We start from the raw sequence: 18,475 nt of genomic DNA on the forward strand, positions 1-18,475 counted from the left end.
TGATAGCCTTATGCTCCACAGGGTTTGTCCAGTCCAGGGGTCAGCAACCTTTGGGGGCAGTGGGCACCCTTGGAATTTTGGGAAACTGCCATGGGCACCGGTCCAAAATTGGCTGCTAAGGGGGGCGTGGCATAGCACAGACTATAAACTGACATCAACTGCATAAATGAAGGTGTCCATCACACTCTTCAAAAGGAGAGCCCAGGGTGTGTTTCAGAAGCTTAGATTCTACCTAGCCATGAACTCTCGAGCTCTGCCATGCCTCTAGGATTTGTGACCTGTAACCCAACTTATGTTTAGGTACTGTAGTGAATTTTGGAATAAAGCTTTCCCCCCTAACAACCCTTTGTCTTACCCAGTATTGTCAGTGAGGTCCCTGACCGTCCTTGGACAGTGGCGTAGTGTGGGGGGTGCAGGGAGGGCCGGCCACACCGGGCGCAACATCTGGGGGGCAGGCTCACACTCGCAGCTCTCTGCCCCTACCTGGCTCACTCACTCTCTCTCACTGCAGTGCTGGCTGTGCGAATCCGATCTGAGCCGCTGGGTCGCCGCCCACTGTGGAGGGGGTGGGTGCCAGGCGTGCGGTGCGGAGAGAGAGCGAGGGACTATCTGGGGGAGGGACAGTGCAGCGGCCGCCCAGTGCAGCGCTGAGCGTGGGAGAGAACCACACCAGACCAGACCAGGCAGCAGCAAGAAGAAGCTGGCAGCGGCGGCAGGTTAGGGGTTAGGGGGCGCAAATTACTTGCCTTGCCCCGGGTTAGGGGGCGCAAATTACTTGCCTTGCCCCAGGTGCTGACAACCCACGCTACGCCGCTGTCCTTGGAGGTTTCTTTCTGTGAACTTTTTTCTTTTCACTTGTCGTAGGACTGGAGCCAATGATGCTTAATATTGCTAATATTTTTTGTTTTATTCTGTTCCTAAATATCAGTGGCTTTTCACCTTTCAGAAACATTTTAGCATGATCTACAAGTATCAAATGTCCTGCCAAAACTGGTTATCATTTTTAAAAAAAAATAGAACTCTCTCTATATATAGTCATTCCTGTATCTATATTTGTGCATGCCTGTTTTGAGTTTTGTTTCTAACTGCGGAACATCCTTCTTTTTCCAGATGTCTATGAAATTCCTGAGGAAGAGGTAAGACCTTATATACATGCTTTGAAAACCAAAATCTCACCTGTGCAGAAGGATCCTGTTTTTTACTGGAGAGAAGAAATATTCCATCCCCAGAGTGGGAAATGGCATATGGTCCATTTTGTGCTCAGATGAAACCGAGTGCATGTTCAGAACAGTATTTCACACATTTGAAATATCAAATGGAATACATTCTGACCACACTAGACATGGAAGTTTCCTTGTACAGTGGTACCTCGGGTTACATATGCTTCAGGTTACATACGCTTCAGGTTACAGACTCCGCTAACCCAGAAATAGTGCCTCGGGTTAAGTACTTTGCTTCAGGATGAGAACAGAAATCGTGCTCTGGCGGCACGGTGGCAGCGGGAGGCCCCATTAGCTAAAGTGGTGCTTCAGGTTAAGAACAGTTTCAGGTTAAGAACAGACCTCCGGAACGAATTAAGTACTTAACCTGAGGTACCACTGCATCTATAATATTGTGACGCAGGACTTCCAAGTCCCTTTCCATTTTCATCACTTCTTTTCCTCATTGCCAGGAATGTTCTGTTCATAGTCCTTCTTCTAAGAGCAAATCCATCCAATACAGCTTATGTCTCAACTCTGTCCTCTTGTGGGGCAGGTTCTGTACAACCTGTCTTTTATTTGGATGGGTGTGTTTTAGGGGTTTTTTTAGGTTTTATTGGCTTGTTCAATTTTGTAATTGGTTTTAGTGTTTATACTGTTTTGGAAATCACTTTGGGTAAACATGACTAAATAATAATATCAATAATAATAAACAATTCATTCTCTCCCTGCAGGAAAAAGCACTGCCTCCATTGCCCAGGTAATGTGAAACCTGTGTGAAATTCTGTATAAAAAAATTATTATGTGATTCCCTGCACAAGTGTACGTCCTCCTAGAGGTGTATTCATCTACTCCAGATACTTAAGGCACATTTAGATCAATGGTTTATGAATGGACTAGAATTCAACTCGACTTAAGTGGAAATAAGGGGGGAGGGAGATCAAATGAGAGGGAGGTTTGGCTTTAGGCACCAGGCAAAAATGCTCCTCTTCAACCAGGCCTTGGGCTAATTAATGCCCAATGCCCTTTTAAATGTGTTGTGGGAGGGGGCATCCTTGGTTGGTTGGTTTTTTTTCTTATTTTATGTTATATTTTGTGTTTTTTATATTGTATTTTTATGTTGTGAACCGCCCTGTGATCTACGGATGAAGGGCAGTATACAAATGTAAATACTAATAATAATAATAATGACAACTAACACCTTTAAGATTATGGCCATAGTCATCTGACTGGTGTACCTTATTTGCAAACTGAAACCATATAGTCTCTAATGCTACAACTGAGACCTAGGAATTTATTAGAAGATTGATGCATATTTATGGTTATCTTAATAGGAAAAATATGCCCAGCACCATCTTTTTCAAGAAATATGTCCTGTAAACTTCTTCCAGCATCTGTCTTGCCTTCCAATTATGAGAGTATCTGGGCAAGAAAACTGCTCATTAATCCAAATTCACAACAGCTGGGCAAAACTTGTGGGCTAGTTCACATTTTTTGTAAACATAAACTTTTAATATGAAACCTAGACTTTTAATATTTTCATCCCTAAGGAATTCCAAGCAACTTCCTCCAAAACCTGGACAGAGACCTGAACCCAGAGGACACTCGCTTGAACACAGTGCAGCTAAAGAGCCCTTTAAACCTGACGTGCCCAGGTTAGTTATGAATAATAATAAGAATATCTGTAACAATCGATGAGTATGTTACACGAAAAGGGATTCACACTGAGCATTCAGTTTGGCATTGTGGGTACTGCATGTTCCATTTCAAATGCCCAGGCTCCATATGCACTATGCATTTAAGGCAGGATCATACATTTTAAACAGCCAAGGCTCCCCGCATAGAATCCTGGGAAGTCTTGTTTTTTAAGGGTGCTGATAGGAGTTGATAGGAGACCCTTATTCCCCTCTCAGATCTACAATTCCCAGAGTTGGGAATTGGGGTTGGTTTTGCTCTCTGCATTTTTCTTGAAGCTGTTGAGCAGTGAAAATTGTGTCCACTGTCCCGCTAGAAGGTCGAAAACCATTTTGGGATTCAGGAAGGGTAGCCTCGGATATAGTTAGGAGATGTTTTGCTAAGATCCTTGCAAGAATTTTGCCAGCTGCAGCTAATAAAGAGATGCCTCGATAGCTTCTGCAGTCTGCTCTATCACCCTTTTTAAAACTGTTGATAATTTTGGCATCCCTAAAGTCTACTGGGATCTCGTCACTCTCCCAGATTTTTTTGATGAGCTTGTGAAATTGTTGTACAAGTTCAGTTCCACCCACTTTGAAGAATTTGGCAGGTATGCCATCAGGTCTGCTGGTTTTGTTGTTTTTCATTTGGTTAATAGCTGTACACAACTCTCCCAGATTTGGAGATACTGCAAGCTCATCTCTAATTTGTTTTGTGGAATTCGTGAGAGGACCTCAGCAGCTATGGGGGGAGTTGCGGTTAAGGAGATGTTGGTAATGTTCTTTCCAGCGCAGTGCAATAGCTTCTTTATCTTTTAGAAGTGTGGCATATGCATAGGGGGCATATGCAATGATTTATTGGTCCATAGATGGTCTTTGTAGCTTTAAAGAAACACTCTGCATCCTGAGTGTCGGCTAAGTGCTGGACTTCTTGAGCTTTTTTTATCCACTAAGTGTTCTTTGGTTCTCTGGTTCTTCTTTGAACTTCAGCCTTAGCATTGGCATAGGTTTTTTTCTTAGTGGCGCAGTTCTATATCTTTGGCAGATCTGAAAGGCCTTTCTTTTCTTGTCAATAATGTGTTCAATCTCACTATCATTCTCCTCAAACCAGTTCTGGTGTTTCTTGGTTTGGTGTCCAATAGTTTGTTCACAGGCTGCAATAATGGAGTTATCAGGGAACTCTGAAAGCAGATGGTCCTTAAGGGTTGTTTGGAAGCAATCTCGCTTAATAGGATCTTGAAGGGCTTGAGTGTTCATTTTGTGCCTTGATTTCCTTCCTTGAAGCCTGTGTTGAGGTATAACCTTGATAGCCATCGTGGAATGTATTAATCAGTGATCTGTCCAGCAGTTGTCGGCACTCGTCATAGGAGAACATCACGGCAATATTCAGCTCGGACAATTACATAGTCTAAGAGGTGCCAGTGGTTCGACTGAGGGTGGTTCCATGATGTTTTAAATTTATTTATTTATTGTTGAAAGAGTGTGTTGGTAAATAACAAGGTTGTGCACTGCACGTATAGTGAAAAGTAAGATTCCATTCTGGTTGCTGTTGCCAGTTCCTTCTTTCCCAATAGTCCCAAGCCACAGATCAAAATCTCTCCCAACTCTTGCATTAAAATCACCTAGGAGGATAATTTTCTCCTTAGGCATCTCTGATAGGATAACATCCAGCTGAGAATAAAAAAAATATTTAATGTCTTCATCGATATCCAGTGTTGGTGTATAAGCACTTAAAAATAGTAGCCTGTTGGTTTTTGGTGAGTTTTATCCAAAGGGTTGAAAGTTGTTTAGTGCTGACATAACAGCACTAAATGTCAGACATCTCTGCTTTACAGGAAGTCCACTAGTCTCTCTCTATATATTCACATAGTTCATCCTAATCAGGGTGCTCGCTACAACAAAAGTTTCAGGTGAAACTGAAATTATAGCAAAGCAGATAATTACTATTACAATTAAGAGCAAAAAGTTTGATTGAAACATTTTATATGCTTTCCAGAAATGTTTTGCCACTTCCTAGGAACCGGCCTCCACCAAAAATTGTAAGTTATTAACCACCTACCTAGTTTGAAAGGCAATTACTTGCTGTTGCTTGAGGGACAGAAAACCAATTGCCTTCTGATTTTTGTGGAGAAACAAGTCCTCTTGTCCTGCTTGTAAGCTTCCCACTGGCATCTGATTGGCCACTGTGGATAATAGACTGATGGACTAGATACATCTTTCTTCTTATCTAGAAAGCTTCTTTTTATGTTGTGCTTTGAACTAACGAAGATCTTCACCAAAGGATTGGAAAATGGCATTTCTTTTTCTTCCAGTTTTGTCTAAATAATTTAGGAGAGCTCATCTCCTCTGATTAAGATATTTGTTGGCTCAGAATCCTTCTCTGATTGTTCCTTCAGTTTTCTGTGGCTTCATAATCTGGCTTTTCTTATTAAGTAAATGTTGTTTGGTATATTTATATACCAAAATCTGACAACTGTTATTTTGATTTCAGGAACCAGATAGCCTCGGAATACAAGATGATGACAGTAAGTATATTCTGCCCTGGACACAATTGAGGGGCCTTTTGTACTATGACTGGAGGGCATCAAAAGCCACTCCAGCACCAATTTCATGCCTCCCTCTTCATTCCACTTATACTGAAATCCTAACAGACTGGGGCTACATTCATACATCTGCACTGTTAATATTCTCTGTGTATCTAATGCATATATTTCTGTGGCATATGTATTTCAACCTGGAGCCCTCCAGATGTTTTGCACTTCTACACCTATCATTGCTGGGTATTGGCTACGCTGGCTAGAGATGATGGTAGTCAAAAAAGAGGGGCACTAAACATTGTGTCTGGATTTTCAGCTCTCAGCAGCAACAGTGCTCCAGAATTCAAGGCTCCTTCTGCTACAGTCCCATCTCCATTTCCACGGATTCCGTAAGTTATAAAAAGATGTTACTTTAGAACTATTCCATGCACTCTCAGCATGTACTGGAGGCAGTAAAGTAGAGGCTGTCCTATGCATTAAACCCATTATATAAAGGACCCCACTGGATTCTTTTTAAAATGCTCATCACCATTAAGCCGAGCAACATAAAAGTTGGGTTTCCATGGGCTGGATTCCCCACTTCTAAGAGGGCTTTCCTGCCTCCCTGTTCCCACTGCAGTCCTCTGTAAAGGCTCTTGGAAGGTCTAAGGATTTCTCGGGCATGGCACTTGATGTGGCAGGTGGGGCTGGAGGAGGAGGAAGGGGGGTGGATTCCCCTTGTGTGAACCAAAATGCCTTTCACTCATGTAGTGACACTTTTGCCTCCAAGCTTATGAATCACATGCAATAACTCTCTCTTTTCTTTCCCTTGCAGGAAAAAATTACCAAATCCAGCACTGCCATCAGTAAGTTGATTTTGATTTTTAAAATATTATTACACATTGAATAATAAATGAGAATACAACAAAACTTTCAGTCATTCCAGAACACTAAACAGTGCTTAACACAACCATTATCCTAAATCAGCCACGTTGTTCCAATTTCTCGGCGCTAAATGGTAAAGAGGCTATTTGTACAGTGATTTTTGCTTCTGCTGACAACCAAATCCTCAGTGTGCTACTGAACGGAGTAGAAATTTATTACAGCTAATTGCTGTGGCAGATATTTGGTGCTTCTCTTCTTACAAAGTACAGTACTTCTGTGCCTAGCGAAGGATATCCTCTACCACAAGCCTAGAAGGGAGCAGGGATCTCAGTCAGTTGTGATGTCAGATCAGTGGTCGAAGAGTATTTTACCACACAATCTTAACCCAATTTACTTCCTGTGTCCTCGTAGAAACCAAGCCTCCCTGACAGAGACCACCTAAGTGTTATTGAAGGTAAACTACTTCTACTGTTCAAACATTTGTCTACCATCTTCTTATTAATAATGCGTAAAACTCTGTAGTGCTGCAAGGCCACATATACTATTGAATCCCACTCAAGGCAGGATTGATTTTGTCTAAGGCTGCTATGAAAATTTCAGACAGGGGTAGACCGTAGCTCAATGGCATAGCACATGCCTCCATAGCATCTCCAGTGAAAAGACCAAATAACAGAAGATGGGGAAGACCTCTTCCCAAGACAATGGAGAACTGCTTCCAGCTGGGGTAGAATGGATGGGCTAGATGGAACAACAGCCTGACTACTAGAAAGCATTTCCCTCTATTCCAAGAGAGCTTTTGCAAAGTAGAATTAGCAAGGTATTTACAACCACATCCAATTGCTAGATGTACCAACTAGCAATGTCATCTTCTCCTAAAGTGTTTAGTATGTATTGCCTGGATTTGTGCTATAGGGTGGGAGGGGGTGCAAGTAGATTGGTCAGTGGTCTACTGGGGCTTCACCAGTCAGTGATCTGCTGATGGACCATCTCCTGCTTGCTGGGCTTCTTGCAAAAAGTGCTGAACTAAGTAGTCTACATCCTCCAGGTCATGAAATATAGACTAGTAAAACCTGTTAAAGAGAGCCTGGATATTCGCTTTTGCTTTGCAAATTTATCAAGTGCATGTGAACCATGCGGATTCTCAAGAGAGAAGACCACCACACAAGTCTGAAGTCAGCTCTGGCACAGTGCACTGTGCACCCATCTCATTCTGCTCATTTCAACAAGGTGCAATGGAATTGGTAAAAAGTCTCGCTTTGTTGCAAGGTGTTGAGCAAGTGGTATCCAGTTTCCCTTCCACCTGTACGTATAATGCCACTCTGGTTGTAGAACTGAGGACTGAAAGCCTGAGAAGCCCGTTTTGCTCTCCGCTTCAGGATTGTACCTTGTATTGCTTTATAGCCAGAAAATGAATGCTGTGTGATATAAGGCACAATTCAGATGAAGATAGCCAAACCAGATTCTCAGCAGAGTGCAGATGAAGGACTAAAAGCTGTTGTGCCTTGACTTTCAGTAGTTGCAGCTGCAGCACAGCAGAAAGTGGAAGGTCAAATCACAAGGTAGTATCCTTGCCGCTCATGCAAGCTGAGCTACGCAGTATGTCACCAAGGGCAACCGAGACCCATTTGCATCCTTTCCCTAATCAGACTTCTCTTTTTCCAAATGTAGATAAACCTATACCAGCCGAACGCCGGCGCGTTTCCAATCATGATATCCCTCTTCCACCCATCCCACCCAGCATCCAAAAGTAAGCACATAATTTGCTTTAAATTTTTCGTTTTTGCTCCTGAGTTATGATCTGCTGGTTTCAAAGTCTAAAAAGAAAGAGAATCCAAAGTGGGTACAACTGATTATTAGGCAAGAGATGGAATTAGGTACAAATGTCTTCCTTAACAATTTGAACATTAAATCCTCATAGATGAGCACACTGCCATGTAATTGTATTGGGGCCCTGATCCCCAATGCAATCACTGCCATTGCCTTTCACCCTCAGAAGAGGGGGAAATGAGCTTTGGAGCACCTAAAATTAAAGAGTTAAAAAAAAAAAATCCCAAGGTGCAAGCATAATAAAAGTCAAGACAAGTAGTTTTAACCAGAACAGCATGTAAGCTCCAAAATTTGTAATATTGTTTCTCTAACCTCCTGACATTGTTGCACAAATTGGAGTTTAAGTGCTATTACTTGAGGAAGCTACTGACAATTTAGAAGATGCCCCTCTTTTCTTTGTGGCAAATATTTCCAGCAGTTGGGCGGGCATCATCAGCAAAACATAATGGATTGGATTTTAACAATTGTTCTTAACTCCTCCCAACTGCAGCTCTGCATCCTTTTCTTCTACAAGCAGAGCATAGAACAGGCTGCAGTTAGAAGAGAGAACTGTGCAAGTAGAGCTGCCTTCTGCTCACACTAAGGTTCTGTGGATACAACCCACTGTATTTATAAACAGCAGACAGGGGATCCTGCAAGAGCTTGAGTAAATTCTTCTGGAGAAAAAAAAAAACAGGAATAAACCAGAGGAGAACATTTCCTTAGGATTATAAAGGATGTATAAGTTTCCCCAAAGGAAAAAGCATGTCAGAAGAACCTTGCTGGACTTCCAGCATCCTATTCTCAAAGTGCCAACCAGGTTTCTCTAAGAAGCCCACAAGCAGTACCCAAGCGCAACAGTAATCTCAGCACTTACGTTCCCCAGCGATCAGTGTTGAAAGTTAAAATTCCTTTGGTAGTGGAGTCAGTACACAGCCATCATGACTAACAGCCATTGAGAGCTTTCTCCTCCATGAATTTGTCAGCCATTGGTAGCCACTGTGAATTTGTCTAAGCCAGGCATGTCCAAAGTTTGTTTCAGGGGCCTAATCCAGCCCCTTGGTTGGTTTAATCCGGTTCCCGTGGCAGTTTATTTCCTGGGGTAAAACCCTAAAAAAACCTCACTTTGGTCGGCCCTTCACTTCATCAAATCTGGCCCTCTTTGAAAAAAGTAAATAAACTGCCATGGTAAGCTCTTTACAGTAAATACCACCCTTTTTGCTGCTTTGTATTTTTCTTTATTCCCTGTACGGCTTTCTCCTTTTCTGGTTAAAAGAAATGGTGAGCAAAATGCAGTTCCCTCGCTTACCTCAGTTGCAATGTGTAATACCATCCTGCATTTCCTCAATTTCTGTTTGTTTCAGACCGCTGCCTCCGAAGCCAGCAACACTGCCAAGTAAGCCCTCCTTCATTTGACTTAAGTTGGGGTGGGTTTCCAATTCATGCATCTTCAGCACGATTAAGGAAGATTCCTCTCATGCTGTCTTTATGACTGGCATGGCAGCAAAGGCAATAGGCAAAGGGGGCTGCAATTTTATATAACAGAGCCCTCTCTTGTTTAAACATGGAATGTTACAGGTTGCCTTGTATCTTCCCCAGGACTCCCAGAACCTGTGAACCGCACCTCATGTGCTCCACGTAGCAGTAGCCTGCAAGGTGGTTCTACTGCAGCAGAACAGGTACACCACTACTGAAATTCATTTTTAAAAAGACGGAGATTGGAGAGTGTGTTCCACAAACATTTGGTCAAGATATAATACAGCCGTAGGGAATTTCCAGGCCCTGGGCAGGGCTTCCCATTTAGCACACCAGGTCGTTTCAGCCAAGCCACTCTCACCTACCTTACAGCTGATGTCATATATGATGTCAGGTGTGCGGCAGGTAAAAACTCAGCTGGGCAGAAAGGGACGTTTGCAAGTGCCAATGATAAACTGGTTGTCAGCACTTGCAAAGTGCTGTGCCTGTGTCCACCTGGGTGAAAATGGGTCACTGTGACATCAGGTGATAAGCCTCACCCACCTGTCAAACTAGACATACAGGGAGAGGGTACAACAAATTCCTCCTATTATAAAATGCCAGTCCTCAGTTAGGTCCTTCAGCCAGTTCACCACAGACAAAAAGCATCTTTTAAAACAAATAACCTGTTTAACATTCATTTCCTTTATGAGGAGTTAAATCTGTTGCAATTACCATACTCGGTGTGTGGACTGAATACATTTAAGGCCACTCTACCAGAAACTAAGCAAGTGTGGGTCTAAGATGGGAAACCTCCTAAGGACCACATGGGTAGGTCGCCTTTTGTTCCATGATAAAAGAAAGGTGGTTAATAAAATGTTAGTAAATACAGCAGAAAGGTATGTGGGAACAACTATTAGCCACACAATTAAGTAAGGGATATAAGCTCTTTTGTCATGAATTCTGCAGCCTACATTTAAAAACTCTTCATAACCTGCATTTTAAAAATAGAACAAAAGTCATTTCATGAATAATTCTGAGAGTACGAAATATTACACTTGTGAATGTCTGGTGGTTCCCTCACTGTGAGAAGTGAGGTTACAGAGAACCAGGCAGAGGGCCTTCTCAGTGATGGCACCCGCCCTGTGGAATGCCCTCCCATCAGATGTCAAGGACGTAAACAACTATGTGACTTTTAGAAGAGATCTGAAGGCAGCCCTGCATAGGGAAGTTTTTAATGTTTGATGTTTTATTGTGTTTTCATTTGCTGGAAGCCACCCAGAGTGGCTGGAGAAACCCAGCCTGAAAGCTACGCAAATGCTGGTTCATTTATAGATATGTATAAATTTATACATTGCCTCTTCATTCATATATGCTTCTGATCTTAAATATGTATTCCGATCTTAACATTGGTTTGTTAAGGCAACACAGCAAATCAGTGCTTTTTTTTGAGTGTGCAGATGGAAATGCCTCTCTTTTTCACAGGATGCCAGCGTTCATGGTAAAGCATGGTTTATGGCTTCAAGTGATCGAAAAACAGCTGAAGATGCATTATACAAATCAAACATGGTAAAAAATAATTTTCCAAACACTCATAGCTTGTAATAACTCCTTAGAAGCATAGAAGGGGAACGGAACTTGAAATTTACAAAATAAACATCAAGAAGCATATATACTGTATGTCTGACGGGAACAAATGATACTAGTTACAGGCTTTTCATACAATATAATTTGGGAACACTGATCCCAGAGCCCTCTTTCACAATGCATAATTCAGCCAGTTTGTGCAAAGATTAAACCGTTCCAAGTCTCTTAAGAAGGCTGAGGGGTTCGCTGCAGGCTGACACAGAGTAATGGGATAGAATTGCCACCTTACTGATCTTGCAATGTAAGTTTACCATAAAGGCAAAAATGCACATTAGACCATGCAAGGGATGAAAGGAACCACCAAAATAGGGATCTAATCATTCTTATTTGGGTCTGTTTAAATTGATGGACCCATTCTGTTCTACAGGAAAGAGTCTTGTAGAACCTTTAAGCATGAACACATGTATTATGGCATGTGCTGTCCTGGACTTCGCTTCATCAGTGAAGTATTAGCCGAAGTTGCAATTCCATAGGTACATGGTTAGATGCTATGAAGATTTATCCTGATGTAGAACCTGTCACGAAAAACTGATTTTCCAGTCTGGGAAAGGAACCCACTTCCTAACTACAGAATCCTGCATTCTAGAACAGAATGCAATATTCTTAACAAATTCTACACCTCTCTCTCTCTCTCTCTCTCTCTCTCTCACACACACACACACACACACACACACTTATCTTGTCACATTCTGTAGAAAAAGGCCATTTCCTCACTAGCACATGTAACACTAGCATAAGCTATATATAATAATTCAGATACAATAATGCAGTTTGCCTCGGAGACTTTTAAGCACCGTTGATGTTAATTGTGAAGGTAAACAATAGACTTTGCCCAAGGGGAGTGGGTAGACACCAACAGGGATGAGAAAACTAGAAGACCCTCATGCTAATATTTGGGAGAGCTGCACATTAGCTAGCATTTTTCAGTCTGTTAAGATCTTAGGAAAGAAAGGGTTACAGGGGGAAATGAATATCTATGTTATGAGCCCTCATTAGTATTTGCTTTTTCATATATGACTTCTAGGATGGATCTTTCCTTGTAAGGAAGAGTTCAGGACAAGACTCAAAGCAACCATATACACTTGTTGTGCTTTATAACAAGAGAGTATATAACATCCCAATCCGATTTATTGAATCAACAAGACAGTATGCTCTGGGCAGAGAAAAAAGTGGCGAAGAGGTAGGTGATTGCATTTCTGTTTTATGTGGATGGAAATTTTAGTTACATTGCTTCTGGGCATGATAATGTATAAAAAGAAAATCTTTTTAAAAACTGATTTAATATTACTTTTCTTACACATTAAACTAAACAGAAAAGGAGGTGATTCAAATCCAAACGAGACCTAATTAAAATGTGAGTGCAGTTCTTTTCAACAATCAAGCCCTTCATTAAAGAACTGCCACTGGGAGCTCCTAACTGTAGCTTTTCCCTTAAAGACAATAAAATGAAAAGCACACCAAAATACTATCATTTATCCAAACTGTAGGGATGTTGTGCAGGTGGGGGCTTGTGGGGATGATAACAACTTAATTGAATGGAAGACAGATACACTCAGTTCCCACTTGTAGGCCACTTCCCTTCACGCTATGAAGAAAATAGCCAAACAGTTGGATCCAAAGGTGTCTTATCTTATTCTCTCGGAACACTTGCTTTACACTTTGCTTTGTGCTAGAGTATGAAACTAAGCCCACAGAGGGGGAAACAGCACTATTTGAACTCTTCTGCTACCCTTTATATAAGTGGGGCAGCACTCAACACTACACTAATTTTGCTTGTGAGTGGGATTCAAACAGTCATTAATTAGCAACTTCATAAAATTGACTGTACAAAGGACATTACTGGATTTAACAACAATTGCCATAGTGTCATGTACCGTCGATCCAATTTTACTCTTCTCTTTCAGAAGATTTTAAACAAACTCTGCTGATTCTGAAAGTTCTGACCAGTACATATTACTTGTCAGGCAACTAATCTTTGCCCCCCTCCCCACCTCCAAAAAAAAGTGTGTATTTTATGTTTGGGGATTATATTGTAATAAAAGCAAGTGTGTATATTGTCTTCTCACAAAACTGGAAATTTAGTCGAAGTATCCACTGTTAAATCAGAGAGCTCAAAAGTATTGTTTCATATTTTTAATTCTCTCTTGGGGATAGCCTTTATATTTGTGCTAGCACAGTAGTAGTACACATTGCAGCCTAAAGCTGCAATCCTAACCGTATCTACTCAGAAATCCCACTGAATTCAATGAGGCTTTCTCCAAGCAAAGAATGCAGCCTTTAGTCTTTTTTAAAAAACTAAACTTAAAAATATTGAATGTCCTTGAAATGTTAAAAACTTTACTGTACTACCCCATACGAAAGAATATCCTTTCACTCTGAAGAGAGTGAAATGACATTGTTGAGTTCTTTTGATCGATATTTCATCTTTATATTTTAAGAGGTGTAAGTTTTTAGTTTTTTTATGAAACGTGGGAGTGTGTTTTTCTTCAGTCTGTCATTAAATTTAAGACAAAACGTTAATTCAAAGCATTTAGTTTCCAGTGTCATGAGTAAAATTTTGCTCTGCTTCATCCACTTTTTAATATGACTCTCAATGGAGCCTTGTAAAACCAACACAAGTGCTGGAATGAACCTGCTAAGCTCTAAGTAGGTGAAACTCGAAAAATTAGAATATCGTGGAAAAGTTCATTTATTTCAGTAATTCAACTTAAAAGGTGAAACTAATATATGAGATACTCATGACATGCAAAGCGAGATATGTCAAGCCTTTATTTTTTCTAAATGTGATGTTTATGGCGTACAGCTGATGAAAACCCCTGTATTATAATCAAAGTTTAGTTGTTGTTTTTTACCCAAATCTTGATGATTCAGTTTTTGGCTGAACCAGCAAGATTTGTGTTTTCATCCGTGTTGAGTAAGCCATCTTGAACTCTTGTTTTCCCAATCCAGCACTTCAACAGTGTGGCTGAAATAATAGAGAATCATCAACGGACTTCTCTCGTTCTCATTGACAGTCAAAACAACACAAAAGACTCAACCAAACTGAAATCTATTGCTAGAGTATCATAACTGCACTGAAGATCCACGAGGGGGAATCTTCCAGCCCTTATCTTCTGAGAATTTAAGATTGAGCATCTTAATAAGCATGAAAAGCTTTCTCCAAAAGCTTTACACCAAGCACCATAGCCTGAACAGACCACACAATGTGTAAGAAGAGAAAGAGAGATTTTATTTGATATAGTTACCCAATCTTTGAATAACCTACTGGTTGGCTGAATGATGAAGTGGCAATTTTACAGTCACACCAGCCTCTAAGTTGTTATGTACTTGAATGTACTTAGGTACTTTTAAGATGTTCCAAGTTCAGGTAAAGTATTCCTTGACATGCAATATATTCAGAAGTGTACCAGCTACATCTTAACTGTTCTTAAAGCAACTTCTTGGGAAAATTCACATTTGTTAAACCAGGATGTCTACGCCAAAATGAGCCATCATGGAACAAGCTAAAAACTGGACCTTTTTTCCCTGGGACAGGTCTAAAAATTCAGTTCTATTTAATGTAATGCAGTAGATTTGTATTGGCTTCAACTGTGCTAGTTGAGAGCATTGTTACATGTTTATTAAATGTACATATAAATAAGAATATAAAAAGCCTATGATAGAGCATAGTTCTATGCAATTGTGACTGAGTGTACTTGTTGTAATCTTTCACGTTTAAAGTACAACTTACCTACCTCTCAAATTCTATTAAAATGGGACATAATCGCACATCTCTGCTTTTTTAGAAATGGGTAACAGGCAAATTCCTTGTGCTAATGATTTTACTGACTGTGGGCATGCAGGATCAGCTATCAAGGTTAGACTTAAGTTTGGAATTTTAGACTGTGTACAATTTAGGACAGGTGGGTATAAAATGAAAGTCTAATCATTAACTGATTCTTGAGGGGAGGGGGGTGTATTTTCCTCCATCACAGAATTTAAGACAAGATAGAAGGCACAAAACATGGCTTGGATCCAGCAAGGTAGCCACAGTGCTTATGGAGCTTTTCCTATAATTAGCAAAGAGAGCTCTGTGCGTTTCTTGCCTTCTGTCAGTGAAACTAGAGTTGAGATTTTGCTCACTTTCCAAAGGACAACCCCCTTATTTCTAATGAATGGCCTTATTCCCCACCTTCCTTTTCCTTCCAGATATATTTTGCATCAGTTGCATTTTACTACACCCCAATTGTTATCTAAATAATTTTCCACTTGATTCTGAGTTATGCTAGAATTTTTTGGACACAGAACATGTGGCTTGCCTTCCTGTTACTTCAAAACTGAGTATTTTTCTTAAAACTCCAATTTCAATAATACAGTGTTTCTAAATGAGAACTGACAGCAAAGACCTGGGGTCACGTTTTTTGTCAAAGCTCTGATAACTACTCTCCTTCAGAAGGGAAATGTATTTCTGCTCAAAACTACACACTTGTATGATTGTATAGCCAAATGATTTTCCGCTCTCATCTCAAGGTGAATAAAGGTAATTGAACAATGCCTCCAGCACTATCCTAATTAAACCCAAGCCCAATTTCAAAAGTCCTTTTCTTCCAAATCACAGTAAGTCGTGCTGGACCTACACAGGATATTATGGTTAAGACGTGAACTTTTTTCTTTCCAAATCAACCAATTTACTGTTAAGCGCTCTTCAGGCATTCTATGCAGAAGTAAATTTCAAAAGGGAGATGGGTTGATGAGCAAGCTATCTCTGCCCACTTCTGCTGCTTCTTTAGAAAATCTCTATGGATGCAAAAAGCTGCTCTGCAGAGAGTTGCCTTCCACAAATTGGAAGGCAAATGAAATGGAGACAGGTTTCCCCACTGCCTACCCTCACATTTTTACTTATATCCTCATTTGGAACACCTGAAGAGGCCTATTGTTTTACAGCAAACGAAGCATGTTTTTGGAACCAGTTTTATAGTTTACCATGACTAGGCCTGTCACATACCATGTGATTTGCAAAAATGAAAGTGGAGGAGGAAATGTTTTTTTCTTACCAGTCAGTATCGCTACATTAAGGAATACTTCATTTGGGTTTCAAATTCAATTAATGTAGTCAGTTGATGAACAACAAGCTTCAGTAGCTTAGGGAAGAAATGGTAAACCAGCAACAGGACTGAAGCTCCAGAGTTGGGGCAAGTATTTTTACACAGCAATCTTACACATTCACTCAGAAGCAAGTCCCATTGACAAGAAACTCAGCTTCTAAATGCAGCAGCAATTTAAGGCCGTTTTCCTGCCTTGAGTACATAATACTAGAAGTGAATGCCATTTAACACAGATATCAAAATTGTATAAAATCTACCATTTCCTCAAAACCTTTAGCAAATATGTATATAAATAATATGATGCTCTCCAACCTTGTTAACTGTGACAAAGGATTAAAATTTAATAGCAATGTTACAAAAAAAATTAGTGGCAAAAAAATTACAGTCACCTTACAAACACCCACTCATGCAGCATTAAAAGTAGTTGTGCTGTAGCAGAGAACAAAAGCCACATTACAAATATACTGCCTGGCTGCTCTACAGCTCAAGCCATGTGGCTGAACTTTTGTGGATGGCATATAAATATTTAAAAGTCTAGCAACAGCCTTACAAGATCTCCTTTCTGGCTTGCATGTTTGTTCAAACTCTTACATTCAAGGTGAGGCTTGTGTCATTATGAAATATTTTCTTTTATAAATACCCAAAATAATTATGAATATAAAAGTTGGAATGTCCACACATGGAAATAGATGCACCATACTACCTCCTTTAGTAAACTTATATTGTAGCTACCTTTTTAAAAAGTGTGCATCCTGTAATGTATATGAGGATGTCACCTCAAGTAACTAAGACCATTTTTTAAAACTATAAATTTCTATCGGCAAGGTAATTACTGAATGTTACCATAAAGACCAGTGTGTTACTCACTGTTTAAAATTATTCAACACAATTAAAGAACAATATATCTCTGTAACAAATTTATTAACACCAAGCATGTGCAGGGGAATTTTTAAGAGGTAATTCTGAGTTGCATTTCTTGTTTAAAAGCACATCATTTTCCTGATACAGATAGGTAGCCGTGTTGGTCTGCCATAGTCAAAATAAAAATAAAAAAAATAAAAGCTACTGGAAGGGTTTTTTTATCATTTTCCTGAGATACTTTACTTTGTAGGAACTGTTTAAACACTGGAAAAAGTTAAAAATACAAATGTGAACCTGTTACTGCTCATTACACTTGATTTTTCTCCCTGCCCCATTCCCTTCAGATATGTCTAAATTTTCTACAGAGGACCAATATATAACTTAGGTACTGAAACACTGCCAATACTCAAATTACTCCCTGGCCTTACAACACAAAAATTAAGTATTTGTTATTTCTATCAATACGGATTATTCACAAAATGCCTGTTCAGACTTGACTTGCTAGGGACAAAGTTGTCTCAACACTAGTAGGTGTTGGGGCAGGTATATTTCTCTTTATCCCTTTCACTTTGGCAGCGGATAGGAGGAGAAAAAGTACTGTTTGATCCAGGCTATCATATACTTATTTAAATGCTGAAGATGTCCAACACATTTTTTTTCCAAAATCAAAGATGCAATGTTCTGTGTTACAACATGGATTATTGCACAATCAGCAATAACTTCTGCCAAACTGAGATTTCTCTCCTTTCTGTCCCATAAGAAATATCTGAACAGGCCAGACAATTTAAAGATGTAATCTCTAGCCTACAAGGAGAAATAAAGACTGACTGCAGGCTATAAGAGGACAGTAGTTTGTATAGTGGATTGTGAATCAACACAACTAAAAGCCTGAGAATCTTGAGTAAAAACCTGATACCATTTCTAGAACATAGCAGCCAGTGCTATACTGTCAAAAAGACAAAAATCTATTCAACAATTAAGAGACCACAATCAAAACGCAAAGAGTTTTTTGTCCAAATCAGAAGATAACCAAATATAAGAGGGTTTTCTTTCCTATTGTGGAGTGACAAATACTCCAGAATTTTATGAGGCATCAATGTATGGGATAAGAAAATCTAGATTGGAGCACTCTTTAAAAACTAAGTTATACTCTCTAGCCACACAAAAAGACTTACAGAAAAATAGCCATAATCCGATTTCTAGCAAAACCAAAGCCACCACAGCCACAGGCTGCCCTTTATATACATCTGGTGGCAAAATTATTCAGTATAACACAAATCATACTGATTTAATAGGGATGTCAAACATCCACTTGGAATGTTCTTCAATGTACTGTACAAGTTGTGAAT

General features: G+C 40.0%; 1 protein-coding gene across 6 annotated transcripts in view; it reads left to right on the forward strand.

Moving 5' to 3' along the window:
• BLNK (B cell linker) overlaps nt 1-15,714 on the forward strand; it is a 93,716-nt gene extending 78,002 nt beyond the window's left edge. For 5 of the 6 annotated variants that reach the window (XM_081007189.1, XM_081007187.1, XM_081007188.1 and 2 more), the window contains 14 exons: nt 1,111-1,136; nt 1,934-1,959; nt 2,750-2,854; nt 4,869-4,911; nt 5,364-5,397; nt 5,726-5,798; nt 6,224-6,254; nt 6,685-6,727; nt 7,942-8,020; nt 9,444-9,475; nt 9,679-9,758; nt 11,020-11,103; nt 12,206-12,361; nt 14,131-15,714. In XM_081007189.1, coding sequence (XP_080863315.1) covers nt 1,111-1,136; nt 1,934-1,959; nt 2,750-2,854; nt 4,869-4,911; nt 5,364-5,397; nt 5,726-5,798; nt 6,224-6,254; nt 6,685-6,727; nt 7,942-8,020; nt 9,444-9,475; nt 9,679-9,758; nt 11,020-11,103; nt 12,206-12,361; nt 14,131-14,250 — 932 coding nt within the window. In that variant the 3' untranslated portion in view covers nt 14,251-15,714. The remainder of the gene's footprint in view (nt 1-1,110; nt 1,137-1,933; nt 1,960-2,749; nt 2,855-4,868; nt 4,912-5,363; nt 5,398-5,725; nt 5,799-6,223; nt 6,255-6,684; nt 6,728-7,941; nt 8,021-9,443; nt 9,476-9,678; nt 9,759-11,019; nt 11,104-12,205; nt 12,362-14,130) is intronic. The other variant, XR_013986775.1, reaches the window with a different exon arrangement.
• Nucleotides 15,715-18,475: the final 2,761 nt, after the last annotated feature.

The sequence above is a fragment of the Podarcis pityusensis genome, assembly GCF_964106645.2.
Source record: "Podarcis pityusensis genome assembly, chromosome: 5".
Taxonomy (NCBI): Eukaryota; Metazoa; Chordata; class Lepidosauria; order Squamata; family Lacertidae; genus Podarcis; species Podarcis pityusensis.